The following is a 16,189-nucleotide window of genomic DNA, read 5'->3' as shown; positions in this document are numbered from 1 at the left end:
ATGTATACGTCACTTCCGGTAAAATAGCAATTAGTCGTAGTTCTTGCGATATCGTCCATTTTCTTTTGGCCATCTTACGTACGATCGCGGTATTGTGCGTTGCACTTGTTTTTGTATTACAATTAAAAAAATCTAAATCTTTTAAATTATATATAAATCGTTATAAACCGTACGTTTTATAATTCTAAAATAGTTCTTTCGACTCGCGTATATTTATTTGTCGTGTGCTAATGCGTGGAATTTCAGAAAATTCTCCAACTCGCGCAATGGCGGAGGAATTGGATGTCGAAGCGATGCTGGAAGCACCATATAGAAAAGGGGTAAGAATACATTATTCTGAGGCTTTGTGGTATTTTATTTTGTATTCTTGTGTTCGAGTTCCCGATTTGTTCTTCTCCTATAATTTAATTGTGTTGATGCAGTACGGTGCGTTCGTATTTTGAGCGTATTCGTCGTCTGTTAAGATAAAAAAAATATCCTCCTCCTCTCAATATATACATGTAGAACAAAGTACATCCTTGTCTGATACCATTCTATTGATCAATACCTCCATTTTTTGTACTTATAGATGGTACGTAACATGTACCCTCGCGCTCGTAGGATGTTCGGCAGCGAGTTCCTAGAATGCACTTGAAATACGAGGTATTAAGAAAAGTCATCACTAACATCATTCTCTACTTCTTTTATTTTATTTTGATGAAACATAATTTTTTAATAATTAGGATGTAGATAGTATCGCTATGGTCAAGTACTGCATTTCAGGAAAGGAAGATTGGAAATGATTTCAATGATTATATATAACATTATAAACCTATTTTTCCAAAATGTATAAATATATTATAAATATTAACATATTAGATTTTTATAAAGTGATTATATTTTATGATATGCGACTTATATTGAACAGGCACTGGTATAGAAACAATCTCTTACTTCAATAGGTGGATATCTATTTTCCTTGAAACATATTTTATTTAATATTTATTGTTTTTTCTTTATTTTCATATGTTATTGCTATAGTTCTTATTATTCATCTATATGATTATCTATGAACATACAACAGTTGATTACAGTATAAAACATCATTGATATTTTAGTTGAAGTATTAGGTCTTATTTAAGGAAAGCAGTGCTGTAGGAAAATGGTTTTAATTCTCTGTCACCTTTTTTCTTGTCTTTTTATGAAATTTAAACTAATAACACTAAATAACAAGAAATGACAAATTCATTTTTATTAATGACAGTATTGCAGAAACTTAAATGAAATTTTATAAATAACACTAACATGCTCATTGAAGCAAGGTGTATATGTTGTATCAGTAATGCTAAGAAATTTCAATGGAATATTGAATCACTATATATTCATTACGGTGTAATTGTTGTATAGTAGTAAATGCCTTACTTCTATTAGTATGGAAATTTCTTTTTCTCTTTTTTCTCTTTCTCTTTCTTTTTTTCTCTTCTCTTTTCTTTCGTATAAAAATATTTTTTTACATCTCACATTTCATTATTTATGCACCAGATAGTTACAAATATTTAATAATTTATCAATTATAAATTACTTATATCCCTATGAAAACAAAGTATTCTAATTAAAAGATATGAAAATAACATTGTTTTTTAGTTTCAGTTTAATATCATTGATCTTTAATGAAAGTAAATAGAGACTTATCTTTGTTTTTTATAAAAATATTTAAAAGATATTGATTGTTAACAACATAATTATTTGAAGAAATTGTTATATACATTATGTTCATTATCATTGATTATTGCTCCTTGTATAAGGAAATTATTTATGTGCTACTATAATATATATTATGCAATATACCATACCACAATATTCTGTATTTGATAAAAACAAAAGAAGTGTATTCACATAATAAAATTATCTTGTAGGGATCTGATAAATTTTCTGATGTATACAGTAATCATAATCATAAATATATCTGAAACATGTATTTACTGATAAAAGCTATACATACGATATCATCCAAAAAAGTTTTCATCTTTTATTATTATATGTGATATTTATAAGAAAAGTAGAAGAGATTATTTAAATTATAATAATAAATAATCTATAAAACACTATGATTAAATAGTATAATACAACAAAGTAATATTAAATTAATTTATGATATTCATTTCATTTTGAAATAATATATTTTTGAAAAAAATTAAAGAATTTTGACATAAACAAAAAGAGATCTATTTTTAATGAATAAAAATATATTGTTTAGTTCTTTTTATATCATTCATTTTTTCTTGTATCTTGTCTAACCTTAATAATATACTTAGCAAATGAGCGTTATTTATGTTTGTCAAAAATGTCATTGTGCGCATGTGAATACACATACAATGTGGTCTTGGTACTATAAATTTATTTCATTATAATATTACCTTGTACACTGAGACATAAACACATGGTAAACTGGTGCGTAATGAAAAGTGTAAAAAATAGAGTAATACACACATAAACATGTTTTCAGAAAATATACATTCATGAAAATGTTATTGCCTTGTTAAAAAACAATGTACACAAAGGTCTTATTTTGAATTCTAAAATTCTCTATAAGTTATATACATTTTATTTTAATATCTTGATCACCTAAAATATTTTTTAATATTAATCTATCAATATGATAAGAGTGTAACGCAGGAATGACCATTAATCATTATATTTCATCGTGGAGTAGCTATTATTGTAAGCATGCAAGGGCTTTAGGCTAGCAATTAGGGTTCACATCACGTGTTACATTAAAAACGTACTGTCTTTGATGAGGGCTCTCTTTTACAGAAGAAAAAGGATGTGTGGTTGGCCATTGGTAGTTTAAGACCAAGGCATGCTCAACCCAAGATTGCAATGCTTTCCTAAAACCCGATAAAACGATTGGTAAGTCTGAGCAAGGTGTTATGCGACGACTCGCGACACTAAGCTCGCCCCGTCTCTCTTGTTCTCTATTGCTATTCCCCTATCTCAGCCCCCTGAGACCAGTAAAGTCTGCCTGGAAAAGACAAAAGAGCACAAGAGTTATACCACCATCCGGCAATCATCTCTATACTCGAAAATTTAGTGCTCAAGGGAGAAATATCAACGTGTTCATAACTAGCAAAGTCAACTTAATGTTATATTTAAGTTTTTATAGCTGCTGTTTAAATTCAAAATGTTGAACATGCATAAAACTCATTATTATGAAACCTACTAACGTTCAATGATTTGCTTTTTGTCCCCTTGTTCGCGCGACCCTGCCACATCGGCTGGCTGGCATGGCATTCAACTGTTTGCTGTTCGTAGGAGCAGGACTCCTCCTCCAAAGACAAGTCCTCCAAGGAAAATGAGTCTAGTCGCAAATCATCTGGGTGAGTTTTAAAAATTTATTTTTTATCATTACAGTTATTATTATCATCATTATTATTATCATTATTATCATCATTTTTACTTTTATACTAATTTTCTTAATACTCTATTATATTATCTACGGTACAGAAATATTCTTTTCTTTTTATATATATTACTTTTAACATCAATTCTTTAAGATGGCCAATTAGCACATCTTGACAATATAAGTTTTTATGCAGCATGCAAAATTAATAGGTTGTTTTAAAAATTATTATAGTAAAAGTGAAAAAATGTATTCTTTTTAACACAAATTATTCAGCAGATCACAAGTTTAATTAATGCAATATTAAAGATGAATATAAACTTGTCTTTGCAATGGCCATTTGAAGTTATATTCTCTTTGTTATAGACTCCATTCAATTAGTGTAAATGCTGGTTATTTTGATAATTCCAAAGGTTAGACTTCTGAATGGTAAGTACATAGGACCAAGAATAATAGAAGATAACAAATTTATTTACAGTAAGTGGTCATTTGTATTAGAATTAAAAGAAAGAAAAAAAAAAGAAATAAAGAAAAAAGTGAATATTTAAGATCCATCTTATAAGCTTTTTAAGGATTTTATTATCAATAATGTAATTAAATGTAGCAATTCATGAACATTTTCACAAAAAATATTATCTTTTTGAATGGAAACACTGTATCATTTCTTCAACAATGTGGAAATATATGTATAAAGTTACCAGATTTTTTATTCTGTCCTATTAATCGATTTTTTTTCTATAATACATTATATGGTGTCTTTTATTATGGACGAATTAAACATTTTCTATAAGAAATAAAATTTATATATGTAAAATTTATTCTCATCTAGTATCATAAGCGTGTTTTATTTCTTCTCTATTGAATTAAAATATCTTTATTAATACATAAATTGAGAAGTATTTGGCAGGAGGATAGTAAAAAAATAATACCTAATATCGTTCGAAAACATGTTTTTATTAAAATCATGTTTTAATGTTATATTTCTATCGCTAATTCTTATGTTTCTTTTTTTAGAAAGAGCAAACATCGATCTCGTTCCCGTTCACGATCTCGCGATCGTCGAGATAAAGACCGCCGCGATCGTGACAGAGACAGGGACAGGGACAGGGATAGGGACAGAGACAGGGATAGGGACAGAGATCGCGAGAGGGACCGGGATAGAGATCGTGACCGCGATCGTGATCGCGAACGCAGACGAAGATCGCGATCGAGAGATCGACGTGATCGTGACAGAGACAGAGATGGCGATAGAGACCGAGATCGAAGAGACAGAGATAGAAGAAGAAAAAGATCTCTTACTCCAATTACATTACCCAGAGCTCGACCATCTTTTGGTAAAGGTGTTAGCCCTCTTGGAATGTAAGTATATAATTATACTCGTTTAGAATAGATATATATTCCCATATATAGTACGTATAAAAATATTTACAATTATTAATGAATTATATTCACTTAGAAGCCCGAGAAAATATCGAAATTCCGAATTTTTTTCAGAAACAATTAATGAAAATAAAACGAATTTTTTTATTCATAAGTACTTTGAGTATTCGCTTTATTGTATTATGTATTATACACCGATCGTTTCTGAAAACAAAATCTGAATTTGTATATAGCCCCTTAAAAGAAAAATAAAGTATGATAGAATATTGCTTTATGTTTTAGCAGAAACGACGAGTTGACGCCTGAAGAGCGAGATGCTCGTACAGTATTCTGTATGCAGCTTAGTCAACGAATACGTGCACGTGATTTAGAAGAATTTTTCTCTAGTGTTGGCAAAGTTCAAGATGTCAGGCTCATTACATGTAACAAGACCAGACGATTCAAAGGGATTGCGTATGTCGAATTTAAAGATCCCGAGAGCGTTACACTTGTAAGCTGTTTTTTAGATAATCTTATTAACTTTTTTGTTTATTTGATTTGATTGTTTGATGTTTAGAACATTTTTTATGATGTTTATTTAGGCGCTTGGACTATCAGGCCAAAAGTTACTTGGTGTTCCTATAGTAGTACAACACACTCAAGCAGAGAAAAATCGCATGGGTAATTCTATGCCAAATTTAATGCCTAAAGGGCAAACAGGACCTATGAGATTATATGTAGGTTCTCTTCACTTTAATATAACAGAAGAAATGCTTCGTGGGATTTTTGAACCCTTTGGAAAAATTGATAATATTCAATTAATTATGGATCCTGAAACTGGTAGAAGTAAAGGTTATGGTTTTTTGACGGTAAGTTTATGTGTACACAATTGTGTAATAAATTTATATCAATTTTTATTAATTAATTATTATAAATATATTTACAGTTTAGGAATGCAGATGATGCTAAGAAAGCCTTAGAGCAATTAAATGGTTTTGAACTAGCTGGTAGACCAATGAAAGTTGGAAATGTTACGGAACGTACAGACTTAATTCAGGGTCCCTCACTTTTGGACACAGATGAATTAGATCGAAGTGGTATTGACCTTGGTGCAACTGGCAGGTAAATATATAGTGAAGTGTATATATGTGTGTGTGTGTATGTGTGCATTTAGCATTGAATATATTTAATTACATTAATTTATCTCATTATTTTCATAAATATGTACATACGTTTAATTATATTATCCAATGCTTGTTTTGCAGATTACAATTGATGTTCAAATTGGCCGAAGGTACTGGTCTTGAAATTCCTCCTGCAGCAGCAAATGCTTTAAATATGGCACCTGTTATTTCTGCTCCACCACCACCACCACAAGCTGCCCCACCAATTGCGACACAATGTTTTATGCTTTCAAACATGTTCGACCCACAAAAGTAAGTATATTGTATTATTTTACATTAAATAATATGTCAAAAATGTATACAAGTTGAAGTATAAGTAAAAAGTAATTTAACGAAGTTCAGTAATTGCACGAAGCATATATAAGTAGATCCAGTGTAAGCATTTATTCTTTTATTGGAGGAACAAATATGCGAAATAAAATAGTAATACCATTTTTATATCGCTACATGAATATAGCACATGTTAGTGGCAAAATGGTAATCGAACATTAAAACGATTATATAAATATGAATGTGTTTATTTAATTTTGAAAACATTATATGTGGAAAGAAAAGAAAAGAAAACAAAAAAGTGTCTAATGTAATATGATTTTGTTACAGCGAAACAAATCCAAATTGGGCAAAAGAAATACGTGATGATGTAATAGAAGAATGCAATAAGCATGGCGGTGTACTACACGTATATGTGGATCAAGCTTCTCCACAGGGAAATGTTTATGTTAAATGCCCATCAATAGCAACGGCAGTTGCTGCGGTCAATTCATTACATGGCCGATGGTTTGCTGGTCGAGTTATAACCGCTGCTTATGTACCGGTTGTAAATTATCATTCTCTCTTCCCAGATGCTATGACTGCTATTCAATTATTAGTCCCAACTGCACCTCGACGAGGAATATGATCTCAAATGAATCAGACCATTTAAAATGTACATTTTTTGTAGCATTACAATGATTGTGCTGGTATCCTCCTCCTCTTTCCCTTAAAAAAGTATCCTTTTCCTCTTTCCCTTAAAAAAAAAAAGAAAAAAAAAAAAGAAAAACGTTTTTTAATATTAAGTATATTAAATTAAGTATCATTTGTGTTTAATTGTATAATATTTTTGTGCACAACAATATTTCTCATATTTTAGAAAATCACAATATATAAGGGCCCTATTTCTTTGTTTATTCTCTTTATTTTGTTACTAGCAACAGCTGTGTACAGAGTAATAGGATCTAATACAAAACAACTTGTACGTATTATTGCGTTAATCTGGAAATATAGCATTTAAATTTAAAACTCAACACAATGTGACGTTGTATAACACCAATTGTCTCACCATATTACGCCCCGATGATAGCAGATAATTAGTTAGAAAAATTATTTTGAAAAAGTTATTAAAAGCGATAAACATAATCAATGTATAATATTCAGGTTAAATGTTTATGGAAGTACAATGTGATTATAGAACATCATTTTTGGAGATTTTCAGAATGTCGTGTCAATTGTGTGAATAATGATATATAATGACGTGTGTATTTAGTGCGTGTATATGTATACACCCACGTATATATATTAACTAACGAAGAATAATTGGATATAGATTTAGGAAAAAAAAAAAAAAAGTAAAGTAAGTTATTGGGAAAATTTATAAGAAATTTACTGTATTAAGAATTTATAGTGAAAATATCTGCCTTTATGAGATTGCGTGCTTGCAATTTTTATATGACCAACTAAAATAGAAAAAATACAGTAAATACTCTCTATACATGGTATAATTCTAGACGGATATCCATAAATGTAAAAGAAAACATACAATATATTTTAAAAGTATAAAATTAATGTTCTATCGCTCATATCACAATCATAAATTAAATGTATAATAATAAATTCTTTTTAGATTTCCTTATAAAATACATTTTGATATATTATTATTAAACTATGTATTAGTATCATTTTTAAACAAACTATTAAATCATATTCAATTGTTATAAGTAATAAAACTTCTTTTTATTCGGTAGATATATTTAAATTTAATAACAGAAAAGATATTTTTGAATATATCATGATACAATATAATTATTTGTATTTATGTTCAATCATTATTAAATTTAGTATATACATATATGCAGATATGTATTAAACAGTGAGTTCCGTTAAAATTAGATAAGTTAATATTAAAGACTATTTATTTATGTGATATAGTTACACCAAAACTAAATCACGTAACTCATGTAAATATGTAACAACCAAAGCATTTGGTTCATTAAGGTCACGCTTTAAAATGTTAGAAAATTTTTACAAATGATTGATTACCATTTTTATTTCATAAAAATACTCTTTTGTTTTGGTTATACGAATATAAAGTACATATATATATCGTGTTAAAAATGTTGATAGAAAACAATATTTTTTGAATGTATCAACAATTTCAAGTATAAAAACTTTATATAAAATACGAAAAAATAACCCATTTAGAAATTTTATTATGCGTATTACTTGTAATAATGTTTTTATTTATTTTTTTATATTTTTATAAGGTAACAATATTCGTTTTGTTCAATAAGATATTATAAGATAATCACTGTTTCATTATAATTAGGTATTAATAATTATATTCAAATAATTCAGAAATATGATTGAATAATGAAAAAAATCTATATATTTTTCTAGTTCAATTTTAAAGGATCTATCAATACTTTTTTTTTTACAATGAAAAATCTATAAGCTTTATTTTTTTATTTATGCTACAAGAAGCAATTCAGTAGTTATAAAAAAAATCTGAATTTGTGATTACACAAAATCATAAGCACTTCCAATAATATATACGTATAGAGCGGAAAACGGGAAGAACATACCTTTTTTGTATATTGGATGTTTTGTGATATTTTCTCGTTAACATTTTTTTTTCTAAATATTTTTAGAAGTAGTTAAATTTTGTTTACGATATCGAAGTTGTGGCTTTTATTTAATTAATATTTGATTATTTATTTTAAAATCTATAATTTTAAGTTTACAATCTATATAAATTATACATCTTTTAAATTTGGCGCGAACGAAATTAGCGTATTATGTAGTGACTGTACTTACACTTCCATTGCATACTACAAAATGTTTGCTTCTTATTTAGTTTTCCTATCAAATTTTACTTTAAGGTAACAATAAATAGAATACCAGATATTTTTAAATTCTAAAAAGAATATTTCAAATAAGAATAAAAACTATGTTACTGTAATGTATTATTTATAATTATTATATGCTTTAAATCATATATACATATATTTACATGTATATATACATAACAGGAGAACAAGTTCCAAAGTACTTTATATTTTCTATGGGTTATTTGTTTAAGGTACTGCGTTTGTTTTTTGATCATATAATTTTTTAAATATCATTTGTTATATTAATTATATTATATAATACTCTGCTTTCTCATTAGTAAATTGTTTAGATATCTATGTAATTATATCTTTTTTAAAGAGTTTTATTATTTTATATTTTAGCAACAATGTCTGGAGAACAATTTTCTTTAATATGGAATAGTTTTCCAAGAAATTTATCTTCTGGTTTATATACTTTATTAATTGACGAACAACTTGTTGATGTAACTTTAACAGCTGAAGGCAAAATTTTAAGGGCACATAAGTTGATATTATCAGTTTGTAGTACATATTTCAATAGACTTTTCAAGGTAAATCATTATTATAAAAATATTTATGAGTCTTTTTTTCTTGATTATTATTTACACCTTAGATCTTCATGATAATCTATTTGTGATATAGGAAAATTCTTGTAAACATCCAATTGTAATACTAAAAGATGTCAATTATCGTGATTTATCTGCTATGCTTCAATTCATGTATCAAGGGGAAGTTAATATTAAACAAGAGGATATTGGCAATTTTTTAAAAGTAGCAGAAATATTGCAGATAAAAGGGTTAACCACAGAAAGAAATGAGGTATGTTATTTTGATTAGAGATCACAGCAATAAATTTATTGTTCTTTGGTTTTAGAAAAAAGACAGAATATTGGATAATAATATCCAAGAAATGGATTGCTACTTTGATATAAAAACAGATAGAGAAAATCACCTTACTTCTGTAGAAGATATTTATCAGTGTGAGAAATTAACAAAATCTTTAAAATGTAAGAAGGTACAAAGAGAAAATACAATTCTTCCTTCAAGTTCTGTAATAAAAAGTTTCAGTATTATGGAAAGAAATCTAACAAATGAAATTCCTTATCCCAAAAAATTAGTTTCTCATACAGATTATAGTCCACAAAGAACATTATTTATCGAAACTTATAAAAATATTGATACTACAAAGGAACCATTTGATTGTACCTCTGATATAAATCACACAAAAACAATACAATACAAATCCTCAAATTATATGGATGATATGGATATAAAAGCAATGTATAAATCACAAATGTTAAATGAAGTATTTTGTAATATTGAGAATGTACATAAATCAGGTAATAGAAAAACACCTACAATTATGCTGGAATTAAAATTTATATTCTACATAATTGTTTTAATGCAATAAACGAATTAGATATTTTATTTGATGTTTTATTTTAAAGTAATTTTATTTAATGTTTCAGATTCTGAATCAGATATGCATTTAAAAACTGCTAATCAATCTCTTGGTATGTGTTACAATTTGGTGTATATTATTAATACTATGAAAATTTTCAATGCTAATTAAAAATGCTATGAAAAAAATAAGAATGAAAAATTCCTGAATACAGAATAGTTCCATCATCTTTTTCATATTATAAAAAAAAGAAAAACTAAATGTAAATATATTCAACAATTGTACAACCACGTATTGTTTCCAAGTCTTTAGTATATATTTAAGAATAATTAATTTCCTATCAATTTAATAGCTTATTTTTTAATTGAAAAATCTTGCAGATAATACTCTTGTTACATAATATTATTATTTTTCTATCTAATATATGTATAAATGTATTAGGTCTGACTAGTATGGTGATAGAAGAACGTAAAAACTTGACAGATGATGCAGCTAATTGTGGCGGAAAGCATAGATATATCAAAGGTAATCCTAATAGTACATTATCCCTGGAAACAACACTGCGTCTAGTTTCAGAAATTAGACCAACATTCTATATGGAAAAGGGTAAATTAATGCGGGTTTATTCATGTCCTTGGTGTCTTCGTAATTTTACACGCAGAGAAAATCTAAAATTACATGTTCGTTATATTCATGGTCCACTTGAAAGTCTTACATGTAAGCTTTGTGGCAATAAATATAAAAACAGCAACAGCTTGCGTGTACACTCTTACCTTTATCATAATGCTAAACGAGACAAACATAATAAATCACTTGTAAATAATAATAATTAGAAATGGACAAGATTACAAGTATTTTTGTATACCACAATAATAATAATTATTTACAAGATATTAGTTATTATGAATTATTACAATTGTTATTTAAACAATTATATAGTTTTACAAACAATTCATGAGTATTCATATTTAATAAGTTACATCTGAGAGTAATAAATTTATATAAATAAAATCTGATGCATATTTCTTGACTTTCATTTTCTGATTTCTTGACTACTATCATAAACATTCATTTGTTTTAATGTTTCTTCAAAGATATTTTATAATGCGAGTTTTACTGTAATAACTTTTAAAAAAATAAACTATTATATACACACACACACACACGCACATACACGTATTTTTCTAAGTTACAATTTTATTAAAAACATTACAATTTATTTTTTAATATAATCTATATTAGTATTGTATAGAAACAAAAAAAACGTTGATATGAAATTATATAATTACACAAATCGTTTATCTAAATAAAAATTGGATTATTTGTTTCATTTTGTATACATGATCTAAATCATTTGCAAAAGTCGATATCGATCAATATATGCGCACGAGCTATGTGTGAATATACATTAGTATTAGTGCTGTATCAGCGGAGCTACATTTAAGCATATAACGATATACGATGGAATTACTGACGTGCACCATAACCTCCTTATGTTTACAAAGTGTACTCAAGATTAAATAATATTTCTTATTTAATTATTATAAACTTCAAACATTGTGTTATATATGAACTTAAAAAAGAAATGAGTGATTCCGAGGACGAAAATTATGCAACTTTTGGTATACCTTTGGAACCTTTAGATGAAGGTATTATAAATGATTTTAATTTTTTATATATCGGATGAATATCTCTTGAATTTTAAATGAATTTTACAGAAAATTTACCAAGGAAAAAAGCTGTGACAATAGAAGATCAATATGCATATGACGCGCAAGGTAGACGTCGATTTCATGGTGCTTTCACCGGCGGTTTTTCTGCAGGATATTTTAATACTGTTGGAACACGTGATGGATGGAAACCACAACAGTTTAAATCCTCTAGAGGTAGTAAAGCAAAAACAATCGAACAACAACCAGAAGATTTTATGGATGAAGAAGATATAAGCATATTTGGCATAGCACCAAAAGGTATTAGAGCCAATAGTGACTATGAATACCATGGACAAAAAGGTACAAAAAGAGGAAGAACTGAAATAATTAATAATCGATCTCTGTCATACAATCCCGTATTGAAAGAACTTTTGAGACCTGTCAGGTAAGTGATTATTAAAATTGATTACAATTAGGTATAAGATATACAAATAAAAATAAGCAAAACTATTGCATGAATGTTATTATTTCAATATGATGTAAAAATTATAGGGAAACAGTTGGTATCGCTCTTCTGAAAAAAATGGGATGGAAACCAGGACAAGGAATAGGAAATAGAATTACAAAGAAAGAGAAGATTAAAGCAAAACAACAAATTGAAAGAATTAAAGTATATGGCTGTTCATTACCTAAAAATGAAGAAAAAGAAATTGATAGTAACATTGATTCTGATGATGAAACTCTTAATATTACATTTGCTCCTGATGATTATGAGCCTTTTAAGTAAATATAATTTTATAATTATTCTTGTTTTTTACCAATTTTATTATTCTAAACACTTATACTTTATAGGTCTAAGGGAAAAGATAATTACTTTGGTATTGGATATAGTGGACTAAATAGACAAAATGTATTATCTAATCAAATTAATGAAGAATATAATTATCAAAGCAACAATAAAATCCTTCCAATATTTGGACATGCATTTGGAGTTGGTGCTTTTGAAGCAGATGATGAAGATATATATGAAAGAGAAGACATGTCTCAGTATGATTCTGTACTGGGACCAGAACGCAAAAATAAAACAAGATGGTCGAAGGATAATATTTTAAATGAAAATGGAAGCAATTGTATAGAGGGATTTGTACAAGCAAAAGATAAATTAAATCATAGAAAGACTTTTGCATTGCCCTGTCTTCCGAAAAACTATCATGCAATTCATCTTACTAGAAAAAGTCGATTTTTTCCACCTATCCCACATCAATCAATTAATGAAAAAAAGAAGAGTCTTAATGTTATAAAAAGAGCTAAAATCTTACAAGACACTAATTTCACTGATACAGCAATGCAAGGTCAACTTGATACAACCACAAAAGCATTAAATTCTGTAATTTCTATGCCTGTTGCTAATTTAATATCAGAATCATTGAATTCATTAGAACATCAAAAGGCAGAAAATAGTGAAAAAATAGTTGAAAGACCAAAAACACAAGTGAACAATATGTGGGTGGACAAATTAAATACAAAAACATTTGTCAGTGGTGGTGTTACAGGTACAGAACAAATCACTTCTGGGTTATTAAATATACCAAGACATTTAAGTAGTTCTTCATTCGCCAATGTAGAATCAGTTAATAACCAAAATAAACAAAGACGATTTGAACAATCTCTTACTTGTTTAAAAACTAATGATAAATATAAATCTGATAACATACAATCACCTTCCACGATTAAATCAGAAAAAGATCTAAAGCTTGTTGAATTTCAACAAACAGCTAAATCAATTGAACAAGTATCAAGTAATGATAATGATATAAATAACGCAAATAAATATATAATAAATATAACTGATAGTTTAGGAAAACAAAAAGATGAAGCTGCCCAGATGGAAATGTTTGGAAAACTAACTCGAGAAATAATTGAATGGCAACCTACAAGCATTGTATGTAAAAGATTTAATATTCCTGAACCACGAAATAGTTGTACACAAACTAAAACAGAGAAGAAACCAAGGTTTTCAGTATTTAATTCATTAGATTTAGATGCATCCTCCAGATTTTTAAAAGTAACTGACACAATTGACAAAGACATAGATAATAAGGCATCTACCTCATATGGAGATGAATTCATAAAAGATTATGCGCTTGCTTCTTCCACATATTATAAGACTTCTGTTGTAAATCATGAACCACAAATAATATCAGAAAAAATGAAAAATTTCGAAGCTTCGTATGAAAAAATATTTGGCAAAACAGTCCATGAGGTACCTTCAATGAAATTTTTGAAATGCAATCCTGAACAAGAATTTGTTAATCAAGAAAATAATATAGTAAATATAGAACAACATCAAATTTTGGCAGACATTGAAAAATCTCAAGATAAAGAGACTAGTATAACTTATAAAAAGAATTCAGAACAAAAGAAAGATCTTTTTAGAGCAATTTTTCTCAGTAGTAGCGAAGAATCAGAAACAGAGACAGAAGAAAATATTGATAACGAAGTTGTGAAGTCAGTGTTGATTGGTGATTCTTCAAATGATATTAATGTATCAAGAAATATGTCACCACCTAGAGGCATTTTTGCCAAATTGGATCTTGAAGATCTTGTGAAAAAAACACATGTCACTACAGAAGATATTGAGAGTAATATCAAAGAAAAAGAAATGAATTTGCAATTAAAACCACAAACTACCATTGAACAAAATTATGAAAATAAAACTTGTGATATGCTACAAATGCCAATACCAGCAAAAGTATATGGACCGATACTTCCTTCAAGATTGATTAAAGATGGAAATATTTTAACAGATTCTGCTGGAAGTATAGAATTTTCAAGACCTATTTGTAAAAGTGTCATAGTACCAAAAGTCGTAGAAGAATTTCAAGGAAAGTGGGTGGAATTACACAAGACAAAGAAATCAAAAAAAGTTAAAAAGAAACATAAACATAAAGAACACAAAAGTTCAAAAAGTAAGCGAAAATCCAAAAAGCATAAACGTTAATTAAATGACTTTTAGAGAGTTAAAGGCTTTTTAGCTTTTCTCTTTCTTTTTTTATGTGTTATATGTCAAATATTAAATATTATATGAATATTTGTTATATAGAATACATCAATTTTTTTTTAGTAGAGTTGAATGTTATCAATGTGCATCTAGAAAATAGAACAACTTTATATTATTTAGAAATAAAAAGATAATGTAACTGATTATAAAATGTAATTTAATGAATTTAATAGTATACACTTTTCTATTGAATAATGAAGCTTTCTTAAACAGTATCAGAAAAATTGCTAAAAATAATGAAGTCATTTTCTATCTTTATAATAAAGATATATATTGCTTTTAATATAATTTAAGACAGTTTAAATACAATATTGTACAAAATTTTTGCCTCTTTTTACATTAAATTTTTTAATGTAAAATAAATAACGATAATTTTATTTAAAATTTTTAAAAATTATTTTAACATGTCTTAAGATATGAGAACGATTAATAATACAAATTTATTCAATCCTAATCTTAATTTATTTACCTAACTATCATATATAGCATCGCTAATATTATATAATATAATAATTTATATACATAAGAATAGAATAATTCCTATTTTTATGTGTGTTTTAAATAACCCGCGTGTTCGCTTTAGTGTATATTTATTTTTACAGAGGCGCACAAATTTGTCAATAGTTTTAAGATGGAGAATCCATACTAAACTTATATTGTTCAATGACAATGAATGGGCGCTATATGAAAGATTACTGTTATGTACAATATACATTATTTTAAATTGTTTTAGGAGGGGTTGAAATAATTGATATTAAAAACTAAATCTTTCATATATATTTACAAACCAATAAATCAGGTGTTAAATATTTCAAAAATAAAGTACTCGAATTATAAAGGTTAGATCTCTCTTATGATGTATCAAAAAATGAATCTCGAAACAGAATATTTATCGGAAGAACATTTGACTGGTTTTGAAAATTATAAAGTAAGTGATTATTTTCCATGACAACTATTTTTTTGTATCTTTTCTTATGCTTTCAATAAAGCACGATATTTCAGATTAAAACAGTAAATCAATAAAAAAAAA

The 16,189-nt window shown here is 27.4% G+C and overlaps 4 protein-coding genes across 12 annotated transcripts in view; all 4 read left to right on the top strand.

Moving 5' to 3' along the window:
• The first annotated feature begins 14 nt into the window (after positions 1 to 14).
• LOC122631551 (RNA-binding protein 39) lies at positions 15 to 7,205 on the top strand. Of its 7 annotated transcripts, none has more exons than XM_043817392.1 (10): positions 15 to 169; positions 247 to 320; positions 569 to 571; positions 3,292 to 3,356; positions 4,394 to 4,738; positions 5,042 to 5,249; positions 5,341 to 5,607; positions 5,685 to 5,860; positions 6,004 to 6,174; positions 6,523 to 7,205. In XM_043817392.1, exons 2-10 carry the CDS (start codon positions 267 to 269, stop codon positions 6,818 to 6,820), a joined length of 1,587 nt encoding a protein of 528 aa, XP_043673327.1. In that variant the 5' UTR covers positions 15 to 169; positions 247 to 266; the 3' UTR covers positions 6,821 to 7,205. The 7 variants fall into 7 exon arrangements, with proteins under 7 accessions (XP_043673327.1, XP_043673329.1, XP_043673325.1 ...); XM_043817395.1 differs by having other exon boundaries at positions 78 to 169; positions 569 to 642; XM_043817394.1 differs by lacking the exon at positions 569 to 571.
• Positions 7,206 to 8,432: 1,227 nt separating this feature from the next.
• LOC122631765 (GDNF-inducible zinc finger protein 1-like) lies at positions 8,433 to 11,342 on the top strand. 2 transcript variants are annotated; one of them, XM_043817841.1, is made up of 6 exons: positions 8,433 to 9,256; positions 9,408 to 9,595; positions 9,687 to 9,863; positions 9,919 to 10,384; positions 10,514 to 10,558; positions 10,888 to 11,342. In XM_043817841.1, the coding sequence occupies exons 2-6, from the start codon at positions 9,413 to 9,415 to the stop codon at positions 11,277 to 11,279; spliced, it is 1,263 nt and encodes a 420-aa protein (XP_043673776.1). In that variant the 5' UTR covers positions 8,433 to 9,256; positions 9,408 to 9,412; the 3' UTR covers positions 11,280 to 11,342. The 2 variants fall into 2 exon arrangements, with proteins under 2 accessions (XP_043673776.1, XP_043673777.1); XM_043817842.1 differs by lacking the exon at positions 8,433 to 9,256 and having other exon boundaries at positions 9,363 to 9,595.
• Positions 11,343 to 11,688: 346 nt separating this feature from the next.
• LOC122631734 (G patch domain-containing protein 1 homolog) lies at positions 11,689 to 15,226 on the top strand. The gene is made up of 4 exons (XM_043817780.1): positions 11,689 to 12,095; positions 12,165 to 12,543; positions 12,651 to 12,881; positions 12,951 to 15,226. The coding sequence occupies exons 1-4, from the start codon at positions 12,032 to 12,034 to the stop codon at positions 15,097 to 15,099; spliced, it is 2,823 nt and encodes a 940-aa protein (XP_043673715.1). The 5' UTR covers positions 11,689 to 12,031; the 3' UTR covers positions 15,100 to 15,226.
• Positions 15,227 to 15,809: 583 nt separating this feature from the next.
• The window catches only part of LOC122631649 (ethanolaminephosphotransferase 1-like), a 2,585-nt gene continuing 2,205 nt past the window's right edge, over positions 15,810 to 16,189 (top strand). For both annotated transcript variants that reach the window (XM_043817599.1, XM_043817598.1), the window contains exon 1: positions 15,810 to 16,087. Coding sequence is in view for 1 of the 2 variants with exons in the window: in XM_043817598.1 (XP_043673533.1) it covers positions 16,013 to 16,087 (75 nt within the window). In the remaining variant the exon portion in view is untranslated. The remainder of the gene's footprint in view (positions 16,088 to 16,189) is intronic.

The sequence above is a fragment of the Vespula pensylvanica genome, chromosome 9 (assembly GCF_014466175.1).
Source record: "Vespula pensylvanica isolate Volc-1 chromosome 9, ASM1446617v1, whole genome shotgun sequence".
In the NCBI taxonomy this organism is placed as follows: domain Eukaryota; kingdom Metazoa; phylum Arthropoda; class Insecta; order Hymenoptera; family Vespidae; genus Vespula; species Vespula pensylvanica.
Note: the sequence above shows the minus strand (reverse complement) of the source record. Positions and strands in the feature narration are given on the sequence as shown.

Bases quoted from the DNA above. Each gene is read 5' to 3' on its own strand.
- LOC122631551 (XM_043817388.1), top strand. From the start codon at position 231: ATGCGTGGAATTTCAGAAAATTCTCCAACTCGCGCAATGGCGGAGGAA. The intron at 5,250-5,340 runs GTAAGCTGTTTT...ATGTTTATTTAG, and splicing joins ATCCCGAGAGCGTTACACTT to GCGCTTGGACTATCAGGCCA. The intron at 6,175-6,522 runs GTAAGTATATTG...ATTTTGTTACAG, and splicing joins AACATGTTCGACCCACAAAA to CGAAACAAATCCAAATTGGG.
- LOC122631734 (XM_043817780.1), top strand. From the start codon at position 12,032: ATGAGTGATTCCGAGGACGAAAATTATGCAACTTTTGGTATACCTTTG. The intron at 12,096-12,164 runs GTATTATAAATG...TGAATTTTACAG, and splicing joins TTTGGAACCTTTAGATGAAG to AAAATTTACCAAGGAAAAAA. The intron at 12,544-12,650 runs GTAAGTGATTAT...TAAAAATTATAG, and splicing joins GAACTTTTGAGACCTGTCAG to GGAAACAGTTGGTATCGCTC.
- LOC122631765 (XM_043817841.1), top strand. From the start codon at position 9,413: ATGTCTGGAGAACAATTTTCTTTAATATGGAATAGTTTTCCAAGAAAT. The intron at 9,596-9,686 runs GTAAATCATTAT...TTTGTGATATAG, and splicing joins ATTTCAATAGACTTTTCAAG to GAAAATTCTTGTAAACATCC. The intron at 10,385-10,513 runs GTAATAGAAAAA...TTAATGTTTCAG, and splicing joins TGAGAATGTACATAAATCAG to ATTCTGAATCAGATATGCAT.